Raw genomic sequence first — 18,472 nt, forward strand, 5'->3', positions numbered from 1 at the left:
TGACTCTAGAGAGTGGTCCAAAACCTTCTCTGAACAAGCAATGGAAGCGGCCTCGTATCTCGTAGTAGACGGGGCAGCAACATGTATAGTGTAGCTCTGTCTCAGGTTCCATGTTACACAAGGGGCATGTCCTGTCCTCTGCTGGTACTCCGCTGTATCTCCCCGTCTCAATCCGCAATTGGTGAGAAGATGTGCGTAACTGGCCAATAGCACATCGTATCCCATGAGACAAGTGGGTATCCATGTATCTGGGTCTCGCCACAAAACCATCTTCCATAAGCTGGAGAAGGTGGTCTTTGTAAAAAGCCATCTTCGTGCCCAATTCCTGTGCTGGTTGTATCCATGTCCTTCTGGTGTCTAGCTGGGTCAGGTCTTGGCGTATGAGCTTGGTGATCTCTGACTGTGTAAGGGTGAGAGATGGTGTATCCAATGAGTAATGGAATGGTGGCAGCCGGTCTATGCTGAACCCATGTGCCTGAAACCATGATGTCATCTCCCCATACCAGCATGTTGTATCTCCTTGTATGGCTAACTGTCGAGAGGCTTCAAGTGCTATGCGAGCATATCTGTCTCTAGGAAGTGCCCATGTGCGGTTTATGAAGGAGGCTGATCTGGTGAGCGCCTCCACCACAAGTGGGGGGGCCACTAGCTCTGCTCGGATAATGGCCCGTGGTACTGATGCCTTGGCTCTAATGAGCCGCGAGATCATAGAGACGAGAGGTTTCTCCATGTTCCCCCATCCGTCTGAGCGACCCGTCCTCCCGTGGTCATCCAATGAAGGTCCCCATATCTTGGTTCCATAGAGCAATGCTAAAGCCACCAAGGTGTCAAAGAGCCAGAGCTTCGTCTGGGGCTCCTGAAACTGAACCTGCGAACACATCCTCTCCAATCTACCCAATGCTGCGTGGGCTCTAGTAAGTCTGGTTTCTGCTGCTCTTCTGAGTGAGAATGTAGGTCCGCTGAAAACCACTCCAAGGTAAGTGTAAGCATCTATCTCTGTACTCCACAGTCTCCTGGCCGTATGTGAGTGTAGGTGTTGACCTCCTGATCCACTATGGGGTGGTATTAAACACCATAACCTTGGTTTTACCCAGGTTGACAGAGAAACCACTTTTGTGGGCAAACGTATGCAGAGCATCCAATTGACGTTGCATTCCCTCTGGGGATTCGGAGATCAACACTATGTCATCAGCATATAACAAAAGTGGAATCCATGTCCCTGCCAACTGAGCACCTTTATCCCCATCGCTGTCAATGTAGTCAGAAATCTCATCCACATACATACCGAAAAGAGTAGGAGAGAGCGGGCAGCCCTGCTTCACCCCAATAGTGGAGTGAACCGGTGTAGAAAGTCCCTCCAGGGTGCGTACATGCCCTACCACTGATCTGTACAATGCCATGATCCCCCAAATGAGTTCTGTGGGTACTCCCATTTCCTGTAATCTACGCATCAGTCTTGCTCTGGGTACCGTGTCGAAAGCTTTGCGGAAGTCCACAAAGCAACAATAGATCCGTCTCCCATGAGATCTGCCTTCCTCGATGATGGCTCTGAGTGTTAGGATATGGTCAAGAGTAGAGAAGCCTCTCTTGAATCTTGCCTGCCCAGTTGCACGTATTCCTTTCCTCTCTGCCCATCTACTCAGCTGTTGCTCAAGAATGGATGCATACAACTGTGCCAGTGTGTGCCCAATCATAATAGTGACTACTCATGAAAGAGCCGCCACGCCTCACACGAGTCTTGACTCAAGAATAGCTGATATAGATCTTGCTCGAGTCTAGCCAAAAAAGCCCTCTTCTTTTGCCATACCAGGCGTCGGAAGTTCATCTGTGACTGTCTGTGAGTGACGTCCCCCAACAGCATCTCCCTCTGAAGTCTGGCTCTAGCCTGGCGGCACTCCTCATCGTAACAGCTGTTCTGAGGCATGCTCCCAAATCAGCGGCTTTGCTCAGGCTGGGTGTGTGGGTATGCTTCAGCTGCTGCCTCATGTAATGTCTGTGTCAGTATAGTAGTTAGCTCCTCCAAAGGTCGCCCCGGGTCCTCAATGCATAGGCGTCTGTAGATTCCGTCCATGTATACAGAGTCCGTCTCCCTTGTGAATGTGTAGCGAGTAGGGATTGCTACTCGTGGCCTGTGTGCTGCACTGAAATGGAAGGAGATGGTCATTGACACCAGAGCATGATCCACCGCCACCCCCACCGGTCTGGGCCCAACTGTGAGATCCTCGATACTAGAGATGAGATTCGGTTGTGCCATGACATAGTCCACCGTGCTGGCTCCATGTCTGTGTGGGAAGCATGTAAAGCCTCTCGCAGCAGGAAATCTCTGTAGGCCGTTCAAGATGGCCAATCCATGTGCAGTGCCCATGTCTACCAGGTGTCGCCCATACTCGGTATATTCCATATCGTGTGATAGTCTGGAAAGGCCCGTCTCTGCCACATCTATCTCTCTTACCATCTCCTCTGAAGTATCATAAAACACTGCCTGGTGATGGGCAGTCCTAGCATTGAAGTCCCCGAGGATGATAATGTCACCGTCCCTAGAGAACTCCCATATGTCATCATCCAAAATAGAGAAAGGGGACTGTCCTTTGGGTGGTGCATACACTGATGTACTCGGGGGAAAGTAACAAATAGCTAGATAGAGGTATCTGCCTGTCTCTACTTTCAGTCTCACCCACATGTACCTAGCCTGCTTGTCCCTGCGGGCTATATGTATCAGTGGCTGCAGGTCCTCTCTAAATAACACTGCCACTCCTCCCGAGCCCCGCCCTCTGTGCTCTGAGCGTGTCTCCTGTCTGTAGGCTGTCTCCCACCTATATCCACTGATGTGAGACATGGATTGCCCAGGGGCGTGGTGTGTCTCAGAGTAGAAGATGATGTCTCTTCCAATAAAGCTATCCTCAAAAGCACCCACATCAAGACGCATAGATCCATTGCAGTTCCAGGCAGCTACTTTGGGTGTGGTCCCATAAGTCTCGCACCGTCATGTGGAGCGTCACTCAAGTATTACCACTTTTCCGTCTCGGTAAAAAGCGATCTTGCCTTTTCCCCTTGCCGCTCTAATCTCCGGCATTACTTCCTGCATATGAGCGATCTGCGAGAGGGTGAGATCGTCCCCAAGAAAGATGCCAGTCTCTTTAAGAGTTGGTCTTTTCTTCAAGAATGACTTCGTTGCTTCCATGGAGGGAAAATGGAGGATGAGTGCTCTTTCTTTTGAGGTTTCTCCACTGCCTCCATTTTTCTTTATGTTGCCCACTCTCCATGCCCTTGTGTGTGTCGGCTCATGAATCCCCATCCAGGCTGTGAGTTCTTTTACTTCTTCGTCCACACTGCCTTTGTCTTTAAGACCGCAAATTCTCACATGTAAAGCGCACACCCTTCTCCTCTGCTCCTCCTCTAGTGTCTGGTTAATGATGTTGTTGGGTGTGGACGTGGGCGTTATCTCCTTGTCTTTTCCTTTCTTTGGCCACCTTCATCCATTTCTCGGCTTCGTCTGCCTTCTGTTGGGTTTTGGTAAGAACATCCACCCAAGAAGTAGTCATTTCTTTGTGGTGTTCTTCTCCCTCTTTGATGGCCCGTACTTGTTCCTTGATCGTGTTGATTTCTTCAATTACTGAGGGTTGCAGTTCGCCCTCTTCCAGTGTGTTTCTTGATCGGGCTTCGGCGAGTTCTTTCTTGAGTGACGTGATCTCTTCCTCTTGGGTCGTCACTCGGTCTTCCAGCGTGCTTATCTTGCTCTCTTGGATCAGCACACGTCCTTCGAGAATGTTTATTGTGCCCCAGAGATTGCGGTTCATCTTGGTGATGGTCTCCGTCATTTCCTCTTTGCATTTTCGAATGGAATCCTCTAGGGGGTCGGCTTTTTTGTTCGTCTTCCTCATGTTTGATCGCCATCCGCAAGGGGGTTAGATGCGCGTGTGCACCCACCTTAGCAGCGGGCGCGGCACTGGATGTACGTGTGCACCCACACTGACGGCGATCGCGACGAGCGACGGAGCGCGAGGCGGTGTGGCCCGGTGCCCTCCATATGTTCAGCTCTGTGTGTGTGTGTGTGTGTGTGTGTGTGTGTGTGTGTGTGTGTGTGTGCATGCGCCTCGAAAACAAAAGTGATCAATAGGTACCCGGTAAATAGGTACCCGGTAAACTGGATGTAACAGTGTGTGAAACAAAGATGGAAGAAATGGTAAGGATCCATCCTCATCTGCACTCTGGATGTCGAGAGAGTATGGCTCGAATCTTCTGTTGTAGTCTCCGTCGATGCTGTGTAGCTCCTCTCCTCAGTCGCGGTCGTCTGTATCTCTGTAGCTCCAATGCTTGGTCGATGAGAGTGCCAGTAGTGGTCGAATGAGTGTGGGACGAGCTCTGCAGTGGTGGCTGCTCCTCTGGCTGTCCCATATCTAGTGAAAAGAAATCTGTAATGTGTCTCTGGGACTGCCTCTCTCTAGCTCTCCCTAGTAAAGTGTCTCTATACCTGTGTAACTCAAGTAGATATAGTCCAAGACATCTCTGATCCTCATAACTCATGACCCTAGATAGAGGACCAAAACCCTCTCTGAATAAGCAGTGGAAACGCCCCCGTATCTCATAGAACACTGTGCAATGACATATGTAGTGCAACTCTGTCTCTGGCTCTCTCTGGCATAATCGGCATATCCTGTTGTCTGCTGGTATCCCTCTGAATCTACCAGTCTCAATCTCGAGCTGATGTGAGGATGTGCGTATCTGACCAATGGCACAACGCAAACCATGAGACATATGTGTGTCCATGTAGCTGGGTCGAATCACAAACCCATCTCCTGTGAGGTGGAGAAGATGCTCTCTATAGAAAGCCATCTTCGTGCTCAACTCCTGAGGCGGCTCTATCCATGTCCTCCTGGTGTCGAGTTGGATCAGGTCCTGACGAATGAGTCTAGTGATCTCCACCCGTGTAAGAGCCAGCGAGGGTGCCTGAAGAGAATACTGGAAAGGGGGCAACCTGTCCATGGTGAAGCCATGCGTCTGAAACCATGAAGTCATCTGTGCATACCAGCATGAAGTGTCCCCCTGTAGAGCTAACTGTCTGGAAGACTCAAGGGCCAGTCTAGCATATCTGTCTCTAGTAGTATCCCATAGGCTGTGCACAAAGGACACTGATCTGGTAAGCGCCTCAATCTCCATGGGGGGGGCAGCTAGCTCTGCTCGAATGATCGCGTGAGGTACGGAGGCCTTGGCTCTAATCAATCGGGAGATCATAGATACCAAGGGCCTCTCCATACGTCTCCAACCATCCTGGCCTACAGAAGGTCCCCAAACCTGTACCCCATACATCATAGCTGAGGCTACTAAAGTATCAAAGAGCCATAACTTTGTCCGAGGTTCCTGGAACTGAACCTGCGAACACATCCTCTCCAAGCCTCCCAAGGCCGCATAAGCTCTGGTCAGTCTAGTCTCTGCTGCTCTCCCCAAAGAAAACCTCGACCCAGTGAAGACTATCCCAAGGTAAGTGTATGCATCTGTATACTCCACAATCTCTTGACCATACGTGAAGGTCGGTGCCGATCTCCTGATCCACTGCGGTGTGGTGTTAAACACCATGACCTTGGTTTTACCAAGGTTTACAGACAATCCACTATCCTCTGCAAAACTGTGTAATGCATCCAACTGTCGCTGCATACCCTCTGGTGAGTCAGAGATCAAGACAATATCATCAGCATATAACAACAATGGGATCCACGTCCCTGCCAGCTGGGCACCTCTATCACCCTCTCTGTCAATGTAATCAGACACCTCATCAACATACATACCAAATAGAGTAGGAGACAATGGGCAACCCTGTTTCACCCCGATAGTGGAGTGAACTAAGTCAGATATCCCCTCTGGGGTGCGTACATGTCCCATCACTGATCTGTATAAAGCCATAATCCCCCAAATCAACACTGTGGGCACCCCCATCTCCTGCAGTCTGCGCATCAGTCGAGCTCTCGGTACCATGTCAAATGCTTTGCGGAAATCCACAAAGCTACAATAAATCCGTCTCCCATGTGACCTGCCCTCCTCAATGATAGCTCTGAGTGCCAGAATATGGTCAAGAGTGGAGAAACCCCTCCTGAAACCTGCCTGTCCCTTTGCCCGTACACCCTCACCCTCTGCCCAGTTACTCAACTGCTGCTCAATAATGGATGCATACAATCGTGCCAGTGTGTGTCCAACCATAATAGTGCGGTAATTTCCAGGCTCTGTAGGATCACCTGCCTTGAATATAGGCACAATAGTAGACAACCTCCAAGTCTCAGGTAATCCCTCACACATGGCACGATTGAACAACACTGCAAGAACCTCCATCAGCATATCCCTAGCATGTATAAAGTGCTCCGCTACTAGACCGTCATGATTGTAAGCCCTCCTGGTCCTCATCCTGTCAATGGCTCTCTTTACCATCTCAGTGGTAAAGAAGGTGCTCGTAGGTGGACATGGCTCTGTCGGATCTGGAAGGGGATCCTGCCCAGGAACCGTATATAACGATGTCGCATACTGGACCCACACATCAGGAGAAGTAATCACTGGAGGAGGGGAGTGCTCATGGAAGAGTCGCCAGAGAGAGAGAGAGAGAGAGAGAGAGAGAGAGAGAGAAATGAAATGTTATATTAACGTCTTCAAAAGGCCAAAGTGACCTATGAGACCAGGAAGTTACAATGCGGTGTATCTGATATCAAGTCAGATTAACAAAATAACTTAAACTAGACTAGGGATAACAAGATATAAATACTGCGGAATCCTAAACTAAGCGGATAGGTGTGAAAGGCGAGAGGCGTGAAACGTGTGAACTGAGCTATACAATGTGTAGATAGTTTGGGAGGGAAGTAGAGATCTATCTGCATAGAGATCCATCTTGATCTGCACTTTGGACGACGAAAAAGTATGGCTCGAATCCTTTGCTGTAGCCTCCTTCGAAACTGTGTAGCTCCTCTTCTCCATCGGGGTCGTCTAGATCTCCCTAGCTCAAATGCACCGTCTATGAGAATGCCAGTAGTGCGGGTAGACCTCTCCAATGTTGGTTGCTCCTCTGTCTGTTCTTCTGGGTGTTCAGTATCTAGTGTAAAGAAATCTGTGATCTGTCTCTGGGGTTGTCTCTCTTCAGCTCTCCTCAGTAAAGTTTCTCTATGCCTGTGTAGCTCAAGTAGATAAAGCCCAAGACATCTCTGATCCTCATAACTCATGACCCTAGATAGTGGCCCGAAACCTTCTCTGAATATACAATGAAAACGGCCTCGTATCTCATAGTACATTGTGCAATGACATATGTAATGTACCTCTGTCTCTGGCTCTAGAAGGCATAAGCGGCATATCTTGGCATCTGTTGGTGTCCCTCTGAATCTGTCAGTCTCAATCTTGAGCTGATGTGAGGATGTGCGTATCTGGCCAATGGCACATCGGACACCATCAGAAAGATGCATGTCCATATAACTAGGTCGAATCACAAACCCATCCCCTGTGAGGTGGAGAAAATGCTCTCTATAGAAAGCCGTCTTTGTGCCCAACTCCTGTATCGGCTCTATCCATGTCCTCCTTGTGTCCAGCTGAATCAGATCCTGACGAATGAGTCTATTAATCTCTACCCGCGTCAAAGACCTCAAGGGTGCCTGTAGAGAGTATTGAAAAGGAGGCAACCTGTCCATGGTGAGAGAGAGAGAGAGAGAGAGAGAGAGAGAGAAGGAACAAAGAACATACTAGCGTCACTGAAAGGCCAATGTGGTCAATGAAGCCAAAATGGTACGTACAATGAAATGTATCTCCCATTTGGAAGAAAAGAACACAAGTCTTAACCAAAAGGCTAAGAACTTCCAATCTTAAAGTACATCATAGTCCTTACTTATACAAGCTGCAGTTGGAAATCTCTCTCATAATGTATCTCCCCTAGCAGGAGATGTATTTATGCATGATTGACATGCCTTGGTATCTTCCTCTTGTCTAGATTTCCTGCCAGGTGGGCGTGGGCATCTCACATGGCTGAGCGTCAATGCTCTATCTAGTGTGACACCTCTTGAAGCTGAAACTCCTTGAGGATGTATCCCTACTGATTTCAGTGAGCTAATGTCGTGCCATCAAATGTATTCATACTCAGGCATGTGATAAGAAAGAAATTTATAGTTCTGCTATGCCTAGATGGGCCACGCTGATGAGGTATCCTATCCAGCAGAATGGTTGTACAGAAAATCTGGAATTCCATAAAGGAATAACCCCGAACATCTCTGGTCCCCAGACTACATCAATTGTTGTGATGGCCTAGATGCTCCCTAGACAAGCAGTGGTATCTCCCTCAATTGTCATAGCACATCGTGCATCTACAACCTAATAATATAATGCTAACAGAGGCCTGGAAAGATGTACTGTTAGGCCTTGCATCTCAGCAACCTTCTGATGACCCAATCAATGTTGCACTTACCTATGAAAGATTGGTTGCTCATGTCAATGTAGATGTGCGTGTAGGCACTAGCTAGTAATTTGCTTTTTCTCTGGATTAATGTATATGTACTCTGTATAGATGCCATCAAGCTGAAAATGCATGACATAAAATATGAGGTCTTTGTAACCATGGCAAGCAGAAACTGACCTGGCATTATCTATATGTAAAGCAGATGTGGTTATTCTACTAGAAATAATCAAGATGAGTTTTCTTGTTTGGCCTTTCCATGCGGGATTTTGTGTTATGTCGATGGTGCACGTTATATTTTCTCGGATGTTGAGTTTAGTCAGATAATGTCTGTAGCCTCAACATTGTCGGTTTGGAAGGTGGATGGTAGGCATCTACAATTGCTTCTCTAACCGAAAAAATGGAAAGGCGCTTGTGTGGTGCTCTCTTGGTTAGCTGCCTGCTTAGCCCTATCATTTTGGGGTCAAGACACTTATGGCTCCATGTATCCTTGTGTAAATCCAATGGCCTATATCTAGGGTTGCGGGCCTTTTTCTGCCATTACAGTCGGCAGCCTACCACTTCCAATTTTCATCACGAGTCCTCTTCAACATCTTGATTCCTAGCTTCTCTCTCAACCTCTCCGGTGCTCAGGATTCTGAGGGTTTAGAGGTGGCCTCCTTCGAGTTTGCTACTCAATTACTGTAGCCCAGCTACAGGGACAATTTATAGGGTCTAGAGCAAGGCCCATTGGCCTGGGCTCACCATTTGAGTCTAGACCTGTGGGCTGCCGGCCTAGGCTCAACCCACCTTTTCAAGTTAGCTACCTATGGAGCATAGTTACAAGGAATGGCCATTTTTAGTTCCCCGTTCCCGTTCCAACTTCCCGTTTCAAATCCCCGTTCCATGTTTCAAACGTGAGTATCCATAACAGGGAATGGCGTTCCATGCCCGTTGCAGTTCCCCGTTCCCCGTTCCGATTTCTCATTCCGGGTAACTATGCTATGGAGTCTAGACCACCATCTATACAATGTGGAGTAAACGAGTGATGGTCAGTTGGTCATCGTGGTTGTTTTCCATCATAGGTCACTTATCTTACTGAAGGAGATATTTGCTCATGTATCTTTGTCATTGTATATATATGGTAGCTAGCTTTGAGTGGCTTCTGCGTTGTATCGAGTCTATCTGTTGAGTTTAGTCTATACACAGAATGAACACAAATTCCGTCCAGCCCTTGCCCTTGATTCTTCATCACAAGGGAAGGGCTCTCACAATGAGAAATAATGGCAAGTTGCACAACCACTTAAGATTAATGCTTTACTTATAACTCAAACTGTTTAAAAGAAATTTGGAAAGACATTTGTGACAGGATCCTTGATATATAACATTTACAATAAATTCCTACATTTGCCATTTCTCTCACTTCAAGCTATTCTTCCCTTATGTAGCCAGCTTTTCAGAACATTTACCCTTCAAAACATTACCTTGGAGACAAAATACCACCTTAATGACATTACCCAGAGCAGAAAGGGATCTATTGATGCTGCCAGACTCCTTGAGGCGCAATCCAACTGCTTCAGTTTGCTTTTGTCGCTCAGAACCAGCTAGATCAACCAGATAAAATCTTGATATTCGTCTATTAAGAACTCCCAGGTCTTGGCGCTATCACATATCAAAAAAATGTTCTCTATAGACAACCTTGTTTCAAAGTTCACTTATTATTCTTTAGATTTCAAGATTAAACAAAAATAAAATGTTCTTAGGGTGCGAGGATTGAAATCTGTAATTTTGTTAAGTAGCAGCCATTTGCACATTAAGATGGATTGAAACAAAACACAATTTTTCCTTCCTATACACAATGAGTCCATGTTCCTCTCAGGGCTAAATTCCGAGCGTCCAATGCTAGTACAATCCGGTGTTAGTACAACACAAAATGGACCGACCCAAAGCTAGTAGTACATGTACGACGTGTGTGCGTGTGTGTGAGAGTGATTGTGGAGCGAGGTAAATCGTGAATTCTGCCCTCCTGCACGAGCTGCCCTCGCGCGAGACTTGCCCTGTGCAAGTCTGCCCCAGCACCAAGTCTTTCCACGTGTGAGTCTGCCCTCCTGCGCAATTTCTGCCCACCTGCGCGAAGTCTGCACTTGTCTTCGTCTGCAGCTTCAGCACTTTTCGACCTCTGGCTGCTCTATGTGAGGGGTGTCGGTGTGTGTGTAGATTACCGCTGTTGTGTGTGTGTGTGTGTGTGTGTGTGTGTGTGTGTGTGTGTGTGGACTAGTTTCTGTTAGTTTTTGCTCAATTGTGAGTTCTCACACTTCAAGTTTTTCCAACAGTAATAAGAAGAATTAGAACATAATAGTGTGTGTGTGTGTGTGTGTGTGTGACAGAGGAAAAATCTGGTGCCCGAGCGCGACAGCAGGAGGACGAACTGCGCGTGCCCTTGCGGTGCTCTCTGCCCACCTGCGCGACTTCCAGCTGAGTCCTCAGCTCTTCTGCGCATGCTCCTCGTCGCCTACAGAAGACCCTTCGCTCTGCTGCGTGCCTGGTTCTTCTTCTGCGACCTGAGCAGACTGCTGCTACAGCCAGCCAGTGCGCGGGTGTGTGTGTGTGTACGAGTGTGTGGGTGTGTGTATGTGCGCATGGTGTGACAGCGAGTGTGTGAATGTGAGAGAGACCTACAGCATCACAGCCAGCTTGCGTGTGTGTGTGTGTGTGTGTGTGTGTGTGTGTGTGTGTGTGTGTGTGTGTGTGTGTGTGTGTCTATGCCGAGTGCATGTGTGTGTACGCTCGTGGGGGATTTGGGTGTGTGGTGAATCATTCGGCCTCGTCTGTGTCGCGACTTTGTTCTGCACAACATCTACCCTGTGCAGGCCCTTCACAGCGCGCCGGGGGTTGAAGTTTGATTTCGCCTGCACGCGGTCCTTCCGTAGTCTTGTGTGAGAGAGAGGGGTGTGTGTTTCTGTACAGCTAGCTGGTGTGTCTGTCTGCCCGTGTCTATAGCAGTCATATCAAAAACTCCCAAAAAAAAGAGTGTGTGTGTGTGTGTGTGTGTGTGTGTGTGTGTGAGAGAGAGAGAGAGAGAGAGAGAGAGAGCTTCACATGGATTCGATTGATCAATGTATATATAAACGTCGGAAAAGTGTCGGAAAGCCATGGAAACTTCGGAGATGGATGCTTTGAGTCTTATCAAAGAATGTTTGCATGAGGACTTCGAGGATGCACATTAAGCCTGGGAAGGATCCGCTCCTGTTATGGAAGTGCACATCCCTATACAAGAGCTTATGGATCTTGTTGCTCAATATGCACTTAACGCGGTGATTCTTTTTTTCCCGGGAAGAATGCCTACGGCTCAGGATGTAGGCCAATGGGTTGATTTCCTACTCAAACGGCAAGCAATCCGAGGGGTTTACTTTGGCGCGTGAGGGTTCTACGAAGTCTTGCTGGCTGACATGGATGCTCGGGATGCTCTGCTTGAAATGTCTCCTCTTTTCTTCAACACGCAGATGACTGATGTGCTGCCATGGGCTCTTACCAAGGACTATCAGAGTCTCATTCGTCACAAGTGTCCCGTCTGGGTTGAGGTGGTCGACTTTCTTCGCACTTGGCGTCATTTTCTTCCTTTGTTGGCTGCTCAGCTAGGCAAAGTCATTTGCCCTCCTAAGCTAGAAGCAAACACAAACTGTTTTTGTATTTTGTGGGACACGCATATCCACACACCAGCAGGTATTTCGATCGATTCTGGGGATGCAGTGATTAGAAAGTGTCCATTTAAGCTTAAATGGGGCAAGTTTGCAAATTCTTGCTTCTGCTGGGGTAAATTTGGTCATATGCAGTCCGAATGTCCCGAACCAAATTTTCAACCACCTCCTTCAGCCGTCCCTGCTCCTCAACCTCGCTCGCCTCCGAAATCTTATACTGAGGTTCAAACTAAAGGAGTTTCAACCTCCTCCCCCACAGCTGGGGCAATTAAAGGCAAGGGGAAACAATTACAATTGTCTACACTTTCTGCTTCTCCAAATATTAAAGACAAGGGAAAAGAACAGGTTTCGACCTCTCAAACTTGGATAGTGCCCAAGAAACCCGCCAAAGCTGCTACAGCTCGTGTTCCGGCATCTTTTCGTAATTATGTGCCTCCTTTGAAGAATGTTGCTCAGAAAAAACTCCCTTGTAATGACAACACTTCTTTGGCTGAAGCTTGGGACAAGGTTGTTCGTTCTTACAAGGAGATTGTTACTGGAGAAGCTTCTTCATCGCAAGGTGCATTTCCTTTCAGTTATCGAGGTCGAGGTATTGACCCACCTTCTCAGGCACCTTTAGCTGGGAAGGATGTGTCGATGGGCACTGGTACTTGAGTTTTATTTCCCCACTTTTTTCCCTGTTTCCTCGTCCACTCTATATACCATATAGAATGCATAGTTCTTTGAATTGCATCTCCTATAATGTGCGTAGGTTATGCAATCACGACAAGTGGTGGCTTACCTGGCACTATGTATATACATGTAAAGCAGACATTGTGGTTCTTCAAGAGCATAACCAGCACCAATTTGCAGGACAGACTTCTTACTTTGCGGGCTACTGGATAGCTTATGCAGGATCAGCTGGCCATTTTGGAGTGCTTATGCTTCTACAACATGAACTCTTCCCTGTTACGAGTACTCACGTTTGAAACACGGAACGGGGATTCGGAACGGGAACTTGGAATGGGAACGGCGAACGGAGACCTGAAAACGGCCATTATCTGTTACTATGTGGGAGATGGATGGTCATCCAATGTATTGTTAATGGAGAAGTTTTCGAATTTGGAGGATTATATGTATACACAGCTTCTGCAGATAGGGCACGGTTGTGGAGTGCTATCTCTTCTTATTGTTGGCATTCCAATGCCTTTCTCTGCGGGGATTTTAATAATGCACCAAACCTTGTGGATAATACTACTAGCCATTCTCACATGTTTCATATGGAACAGCAATCATGGGACCAATTTATGTCGACCTGTAATGGGCTTCATTTGTGGCCCTTTTTGCATGCAACTGATCCAGGCTTCACTTTTTAGCACAATGCTGAATCTATGTATCGCGCTCGGCTGGATCGCTGGTATCTTTTTCACATGCAACAATATGATGACTTTGTATGCGAGATGAGGATTGATTATGCTATGTGTCTCTTGGATCATTTTCCTGTATGCTTGAAACTTCGTTTTGGCTCTTTTCATGTCAATGATCGCCTACCCAAGAAGAGACTTTTGCATGTCAATAATGCTTATCTCAAGCATGAGCCTTTTCGCACTATGATTGTGAATATCATCCCGCCTTTTCTCTCCCAGATGTATGTTGACATGGACATAGTCTGGTTTCGTTTTGTTATGCATGTTCATCAGTTATACAGGATTATGGCAAGGATTATTTGTCACAATTGAGGGAACGGGTTAACCAGGCAAAGGATGCTTGTAGCCGATTAATGCACTTGGCTAATCATTCTTCTCTTACTGACGCTCAAATGACTGAGTTGTTTTCTGCTCGCGCAATATTAAGGCACAATGATGAGAGGAAATTGGCCAAATGGCAGACTCAAGCTTGTCAACAGGCTTTTGCAAATAAAGGATGTGCTTCTAAACAATTCTTTCAGCATTTGCATCACTCGAGGTAGTCTCAAGCTATATGAAGAGTTAAATTACCGTCAAGGGAGTGGACCTCCACTTTCTAAGAGCTAGCACTAGCCCTACACTCTCATTATGGAAAGATTTTTGAGGCCCCTTCTTCTCTCACGAGAGAAGCTCGCCAAGCGCGTCACATGTTTCTATCGCATGTTACTTCCATTCTTTCGATGCGACACGCTCAAGATTGGAAGCTGTTTTCATTGAGTCGGAATTGTATGCCAGCTTGCTTGATTTGGGTCGATGGAGAGCTCTTGGTTGGGATGGTCTCTCTGTGGAATTCTCCTTGTCTTTCAGGGATTATTTGAAGTTGCCTCTATTGTTCATGATGAATACAGCTTGGGAACAACAGGAATTACCCTCCTCTTGGAAAAAAGGTTTGCTCAAGCTGATCCCTAAGCATGCATTGTGTGAAGAATTTTCACATTGGCGGCCTATTACACTTATGCCTGTGGTATATAAATTAATGGCAAAAATGCTTGCTAATCGACTCAAATGCTTTCTGCATGAAGGCTTGCATCAATCTCAATACGGCTTCATTCCGCGATGTCAAATTATTGATAACCTCGCGAATGTCATCATTGGTATGGAATATGCAAAATATACTCGACAGGATGTCTTAGTCATGCAGGTCGACATTGAGAGGGTATTTGATACTGTTCTCTGGGATTACATTGTGGATACCATGCGACATTTGGGCTTTGGGCCTAGGCTATCCCGTGTCATGCTTTTCTTGTATGCATTCAGTACTTCTGCAGGCTTGCTGGATAGTTCTCTCATAGAATCTTGGCCTTTGGGACCGTCGGTAAGGCAGGGCTGCCCTCTGAGTGCTTTGCTTTATGCGATCGCTACTCATCCGTTGTTTATGTATTTGGATTCCTTGACCACCACTGATAGGCTACATGGCCTGACTTTATCTTCTGGTCGACAGTTTGCTGGTCAGGCTTATGCGGATGACTCTTTGTTCATGCCTCGTAATAACTATGATGATGTACAACAGATTATGCATACTCTTCACTTGTTTGGATTAGCAGCAGGTCTCAAAGTTAACTTTTGCAAATCCAAGCTATTGCCTCTGACAGAGTGTGACTGGCATAAGATATTGTGGCCTGCGGAGATTGTTCCTCCACATGTTCTAGTTCGCCATTTGGGTTATCCGCTCAGTTGGAATGTATCGGCTATGAAGAAAATGGATTGGGTGCTCCATTGTCTACATTCCAAGTTGAATTATTGGAAATTGTCCATGTAGCCACTTCATGTGCGTCTCAGGATTGTCCAATGCATCCTTGTGGCTTATGTGCAGTTTTACTTGCCTTTGTTATCCTGGCCTCGGCTGCGCTTGCAGTCTCTCATGTCCAATATTTTAGAACATTTTTGACGGACCTCGTCTACCAAGAGGGGCCTTCAGCTTCTATCTATGGCCAAGCTGTGTTCTCCCAAGCGGCTTTGAGGGTTGAATATTTTGGACTTGAGACGTCATCTTCTAGCTCGGAAAGCTATGTTGTTGCCAGTTTTGGTGGAGCAGCAGCAACCCTGGGCTCTCATGATCACACATTTATGTGCGTACATTGTCACCCCTTCTTTTGGTCATTGGCAACCGACTTATTGGGATGTTGTTTTTGGGAAGCTTGAAGGACACATTCCTGGATGTCCCTTTACTTCTTCTCTAATTGTTGATTGGAAGGTTGTCACTTCACATTTGGCTAGGGATGGTCAACAATCCTCTGGGGGTAACTCTCTTGGCTTGGAGAGTCTGCATAGGAGCAGGGTTTTTGCTTCCACTTTGGTTCAACGATCTCCTCGCCAAGCGTAATTTCTTTCCCAAAAAGGAATCTGTCAGGTGCATCAGGTGGTTGATGACTCGGGTTATGTTCTTTCTTTCGCTGATGCCATCTCCCGCTTTTGGTTGGGTCTTCACTATTCTCCTCTCTCGCGGGAGATTCAAAACATGCTTGCTGCTCATTCGCCCATTCCTCCTCTAGATGTGGACTCTCGCTTCTCTGATTGGAATCTCGCTAAACTAGATTGGACTGCATCTCAACCGCCAATGTCTATGCCATCCTTCAGTCTGATGTATAGATTGTGCATCGAGGTAATCAACTGCGGTCGCTTACCAAGTCATCCTTGTGGTGGCAACACACATTGTCACGTATTTGGCAGAGTCATCTACCATTGAAGGAACGTGTTTTTTTGTGGCGGTGCTTGGTGGGAGCTCTACCTGTTGGGCAGTGTGTTGCATGCTCGGCATATTGCGCCTTCCCGTTGCCCCAGATGCCTTGAAGCTAACGAGACCGTGGCACACTTACTATGGTGTTGTCGGCACTCCAGAGCCTTCATTCCGCAAGTGTCGACTGCTCTTCGGCTGCGTTTTCCTTCCGGCTCTTTTCACAGACGATTTTGGCTTTTTGGGGTGCTTCGGTCACCGCAATCTCAGTTTGCGATGTTCTTCACCTAGGTTAGATTTTGGACTATGTGGGCCATATGGCATCATAGGAACTCCTTAATGTTCCAAGGCACTCTTGTTGACCCCTTTCCCTATTTCAAATTATCTCTTCGTCAAGCACTGCATTTTGCCTATGACACTGGAGACTTCACTCTTGATACCTACAAGATTTATTTTGACTATTTCTAGCCTTCGGAGCCTCATAGTGCTCCGTCATTTGTATCCCTTTCTTTTCGTGGGTTTTCCTCGCTTTGAGGTTTCCCACTTGTAAATTAATCAAAGCAGATTTACAAAAAAAATGTGTATGTGTGTGTGTGTGTGTGTGTGTGTGTGTGTGTGTGTGTGTGTGTGTGTGTGTGTGTGTGTGTGTGTGCGCGCGCGCGCGTGTGTGTGTAGTGAGTGTGGACTGTGGCTCTGCGCGAATAGCCTGCCCCCTCGCGACCTACCTGCTCTGCTATGCACGAACAGCCTGCCCTGCACGCCTACGCCCTTCAGTCCTCAGGTGTCAATGCAGCAGCGCGCAATTGACTGCACTGCTTGAGAGCGCGCGCTTGTGTGTGTGTGTGTGTGTGTGGTGTGTGTGTGGTGACGAGGCCCTTGCGCGCGACCTCAGATCTTAGCCCTGTGCACTTGCAACGGCAGCCTTGCTGCGCAGCTTGAAACCCTAGCGTGCAAACTTCCTGTGTAGACTAAGCGCATGTTCACGTTGCAGGTTCAGCCTGTTCGCGTCTGTGTCTGTGTCTGTGTGTGAGTGAATGGTCTATATCGAGTGCGTGGGTGTGTATGCTTGCGGGGGAGTTGGGTGTGTGGTGAATCCTTCGGCCTTGTCTGTCGCGCGACCCTGTTCTGCACAACATCTATCCTGTGCAAGCCCTTCACAGCGCGTCGGGGGTGGAAGTTTGTTTTCGGCTGCACGCGGTCCTTCCGTCGTCTTGTGTGCGAGAGAGGGGTGTGTGTTTTTGTACAGCTAGCCGGTGTGTCTGTCTGCCTGTGTATATAGCAGTCATATATCAAAAAATCCCAAAAAAAAGAAGAGTGTGTGTGTGAGAGCTTCACATAGACTCCACGAATCATCGTATATATAAGCGTCGGAAAGCCATGGAAACTTCGGACATGGATGCTTTGAGTCTTATCAAAGAATGTTTGCATGAGGACTTCGAGAATGCATGTCCACCCTCAGTAGGATCCGCTGTTGTTATGGAAGTGCGCATCCCTATACAGGAGCTGTAGCGCGGATAATGCGTCGTGCTCTCTACAGTGTGGGTGCCCCTCAGTGCAATGAGCATGACATTCTCACTCAAACAAATGAAAACTCTCTCAAAGAGAATGAAACACAGAAACAATGGATAACAACAGAGACACAACAGTGGACCAGAACATGTGGACTCGACTAGCTCCAAAAACCATGTACAGACTCTGGCGTGGCAGCACACTCCGCTCCAGCCCAAGGACTCACAGGTACAAATGGGGTGTCGAGGCTCACATGTGCAGGGATGGTGAAGCAGTGCTCTATGTAAGACTCTCTAGACGACTACGTGCAAGATAAGCCCAACTCTCCCAAAACGACTACTAATATGTACAACCATAAGAGCCACCAACGGCCCATAAATGTCCAGCCAGCTAAGTCTATCTCCAAACTGAGTGGTGGTGGTGACCTGGCCACGACGTCCACTAGACCACCGTAGGTACCCTGCCACGTGTCACTCCCAGTCAAAGGGTCCGTCCAGTGTGAACCAGACCAAATGTAGCTAACTGTCCAACTGCCTGTCCTGTGAAGTGACATTGTAGCAGGCTACAGAGCACCTGTAGCGGGATAATGCGTCGTGCTCTCTACAGTGTGGGTGCCCCTCAGTGCAATGAGCGTGGCAATCTCACTCAAACAAATGAAAACTCTCTCAAACAGAATGAAACACAGAAACAATGGATAACAACAGAGACACAACAGTGGACCAGAACATGTGGACTCGACTAGCTCCAAGAACCATGT

The 18,472-nt window shown here is 47.5% G+C and overlaps 1 protein-coding gene across 1 annotated transcript in view; it reads right to left on the bottom strand.

Annotated features, from left to right (window-relative positions):
- The window catches only part of LOC147447937 (uncharacterized), a 203,992-nt gene that overhangs the window by 60,161 nt on the left and 125,359 nt on the right, over positions 1–18,472 (bottom strand). The window contains exon 8 of the mRNA XM_086523707.1: positions 9,893–10,051. Within this exon, the coding sequence (XP_086379833.1) occupies positions 9,893–10,051 (159 nt within the window). The remainder of the gene's footprint in view (positions 1–9,892; positions 10,052–18,472) is intronic.

The sequence above is a fragment of the Adiantum capillus-veneris genome, chromosome 11, assembly GCF_014529385.1.
Source record: "Adiantum capillus-veneris isolate H3 chromosome 11, ASM1452938v2, whole genome shotgun sequence".
In the NCBI taxonomy this organism is placed as follows: Eukaryota; Viridiplantae; Streptophyta; class Polypodiopsida; order Polypodiales; family Pteridaceae; genus Adiantum; species Adiantum capillus-veneris.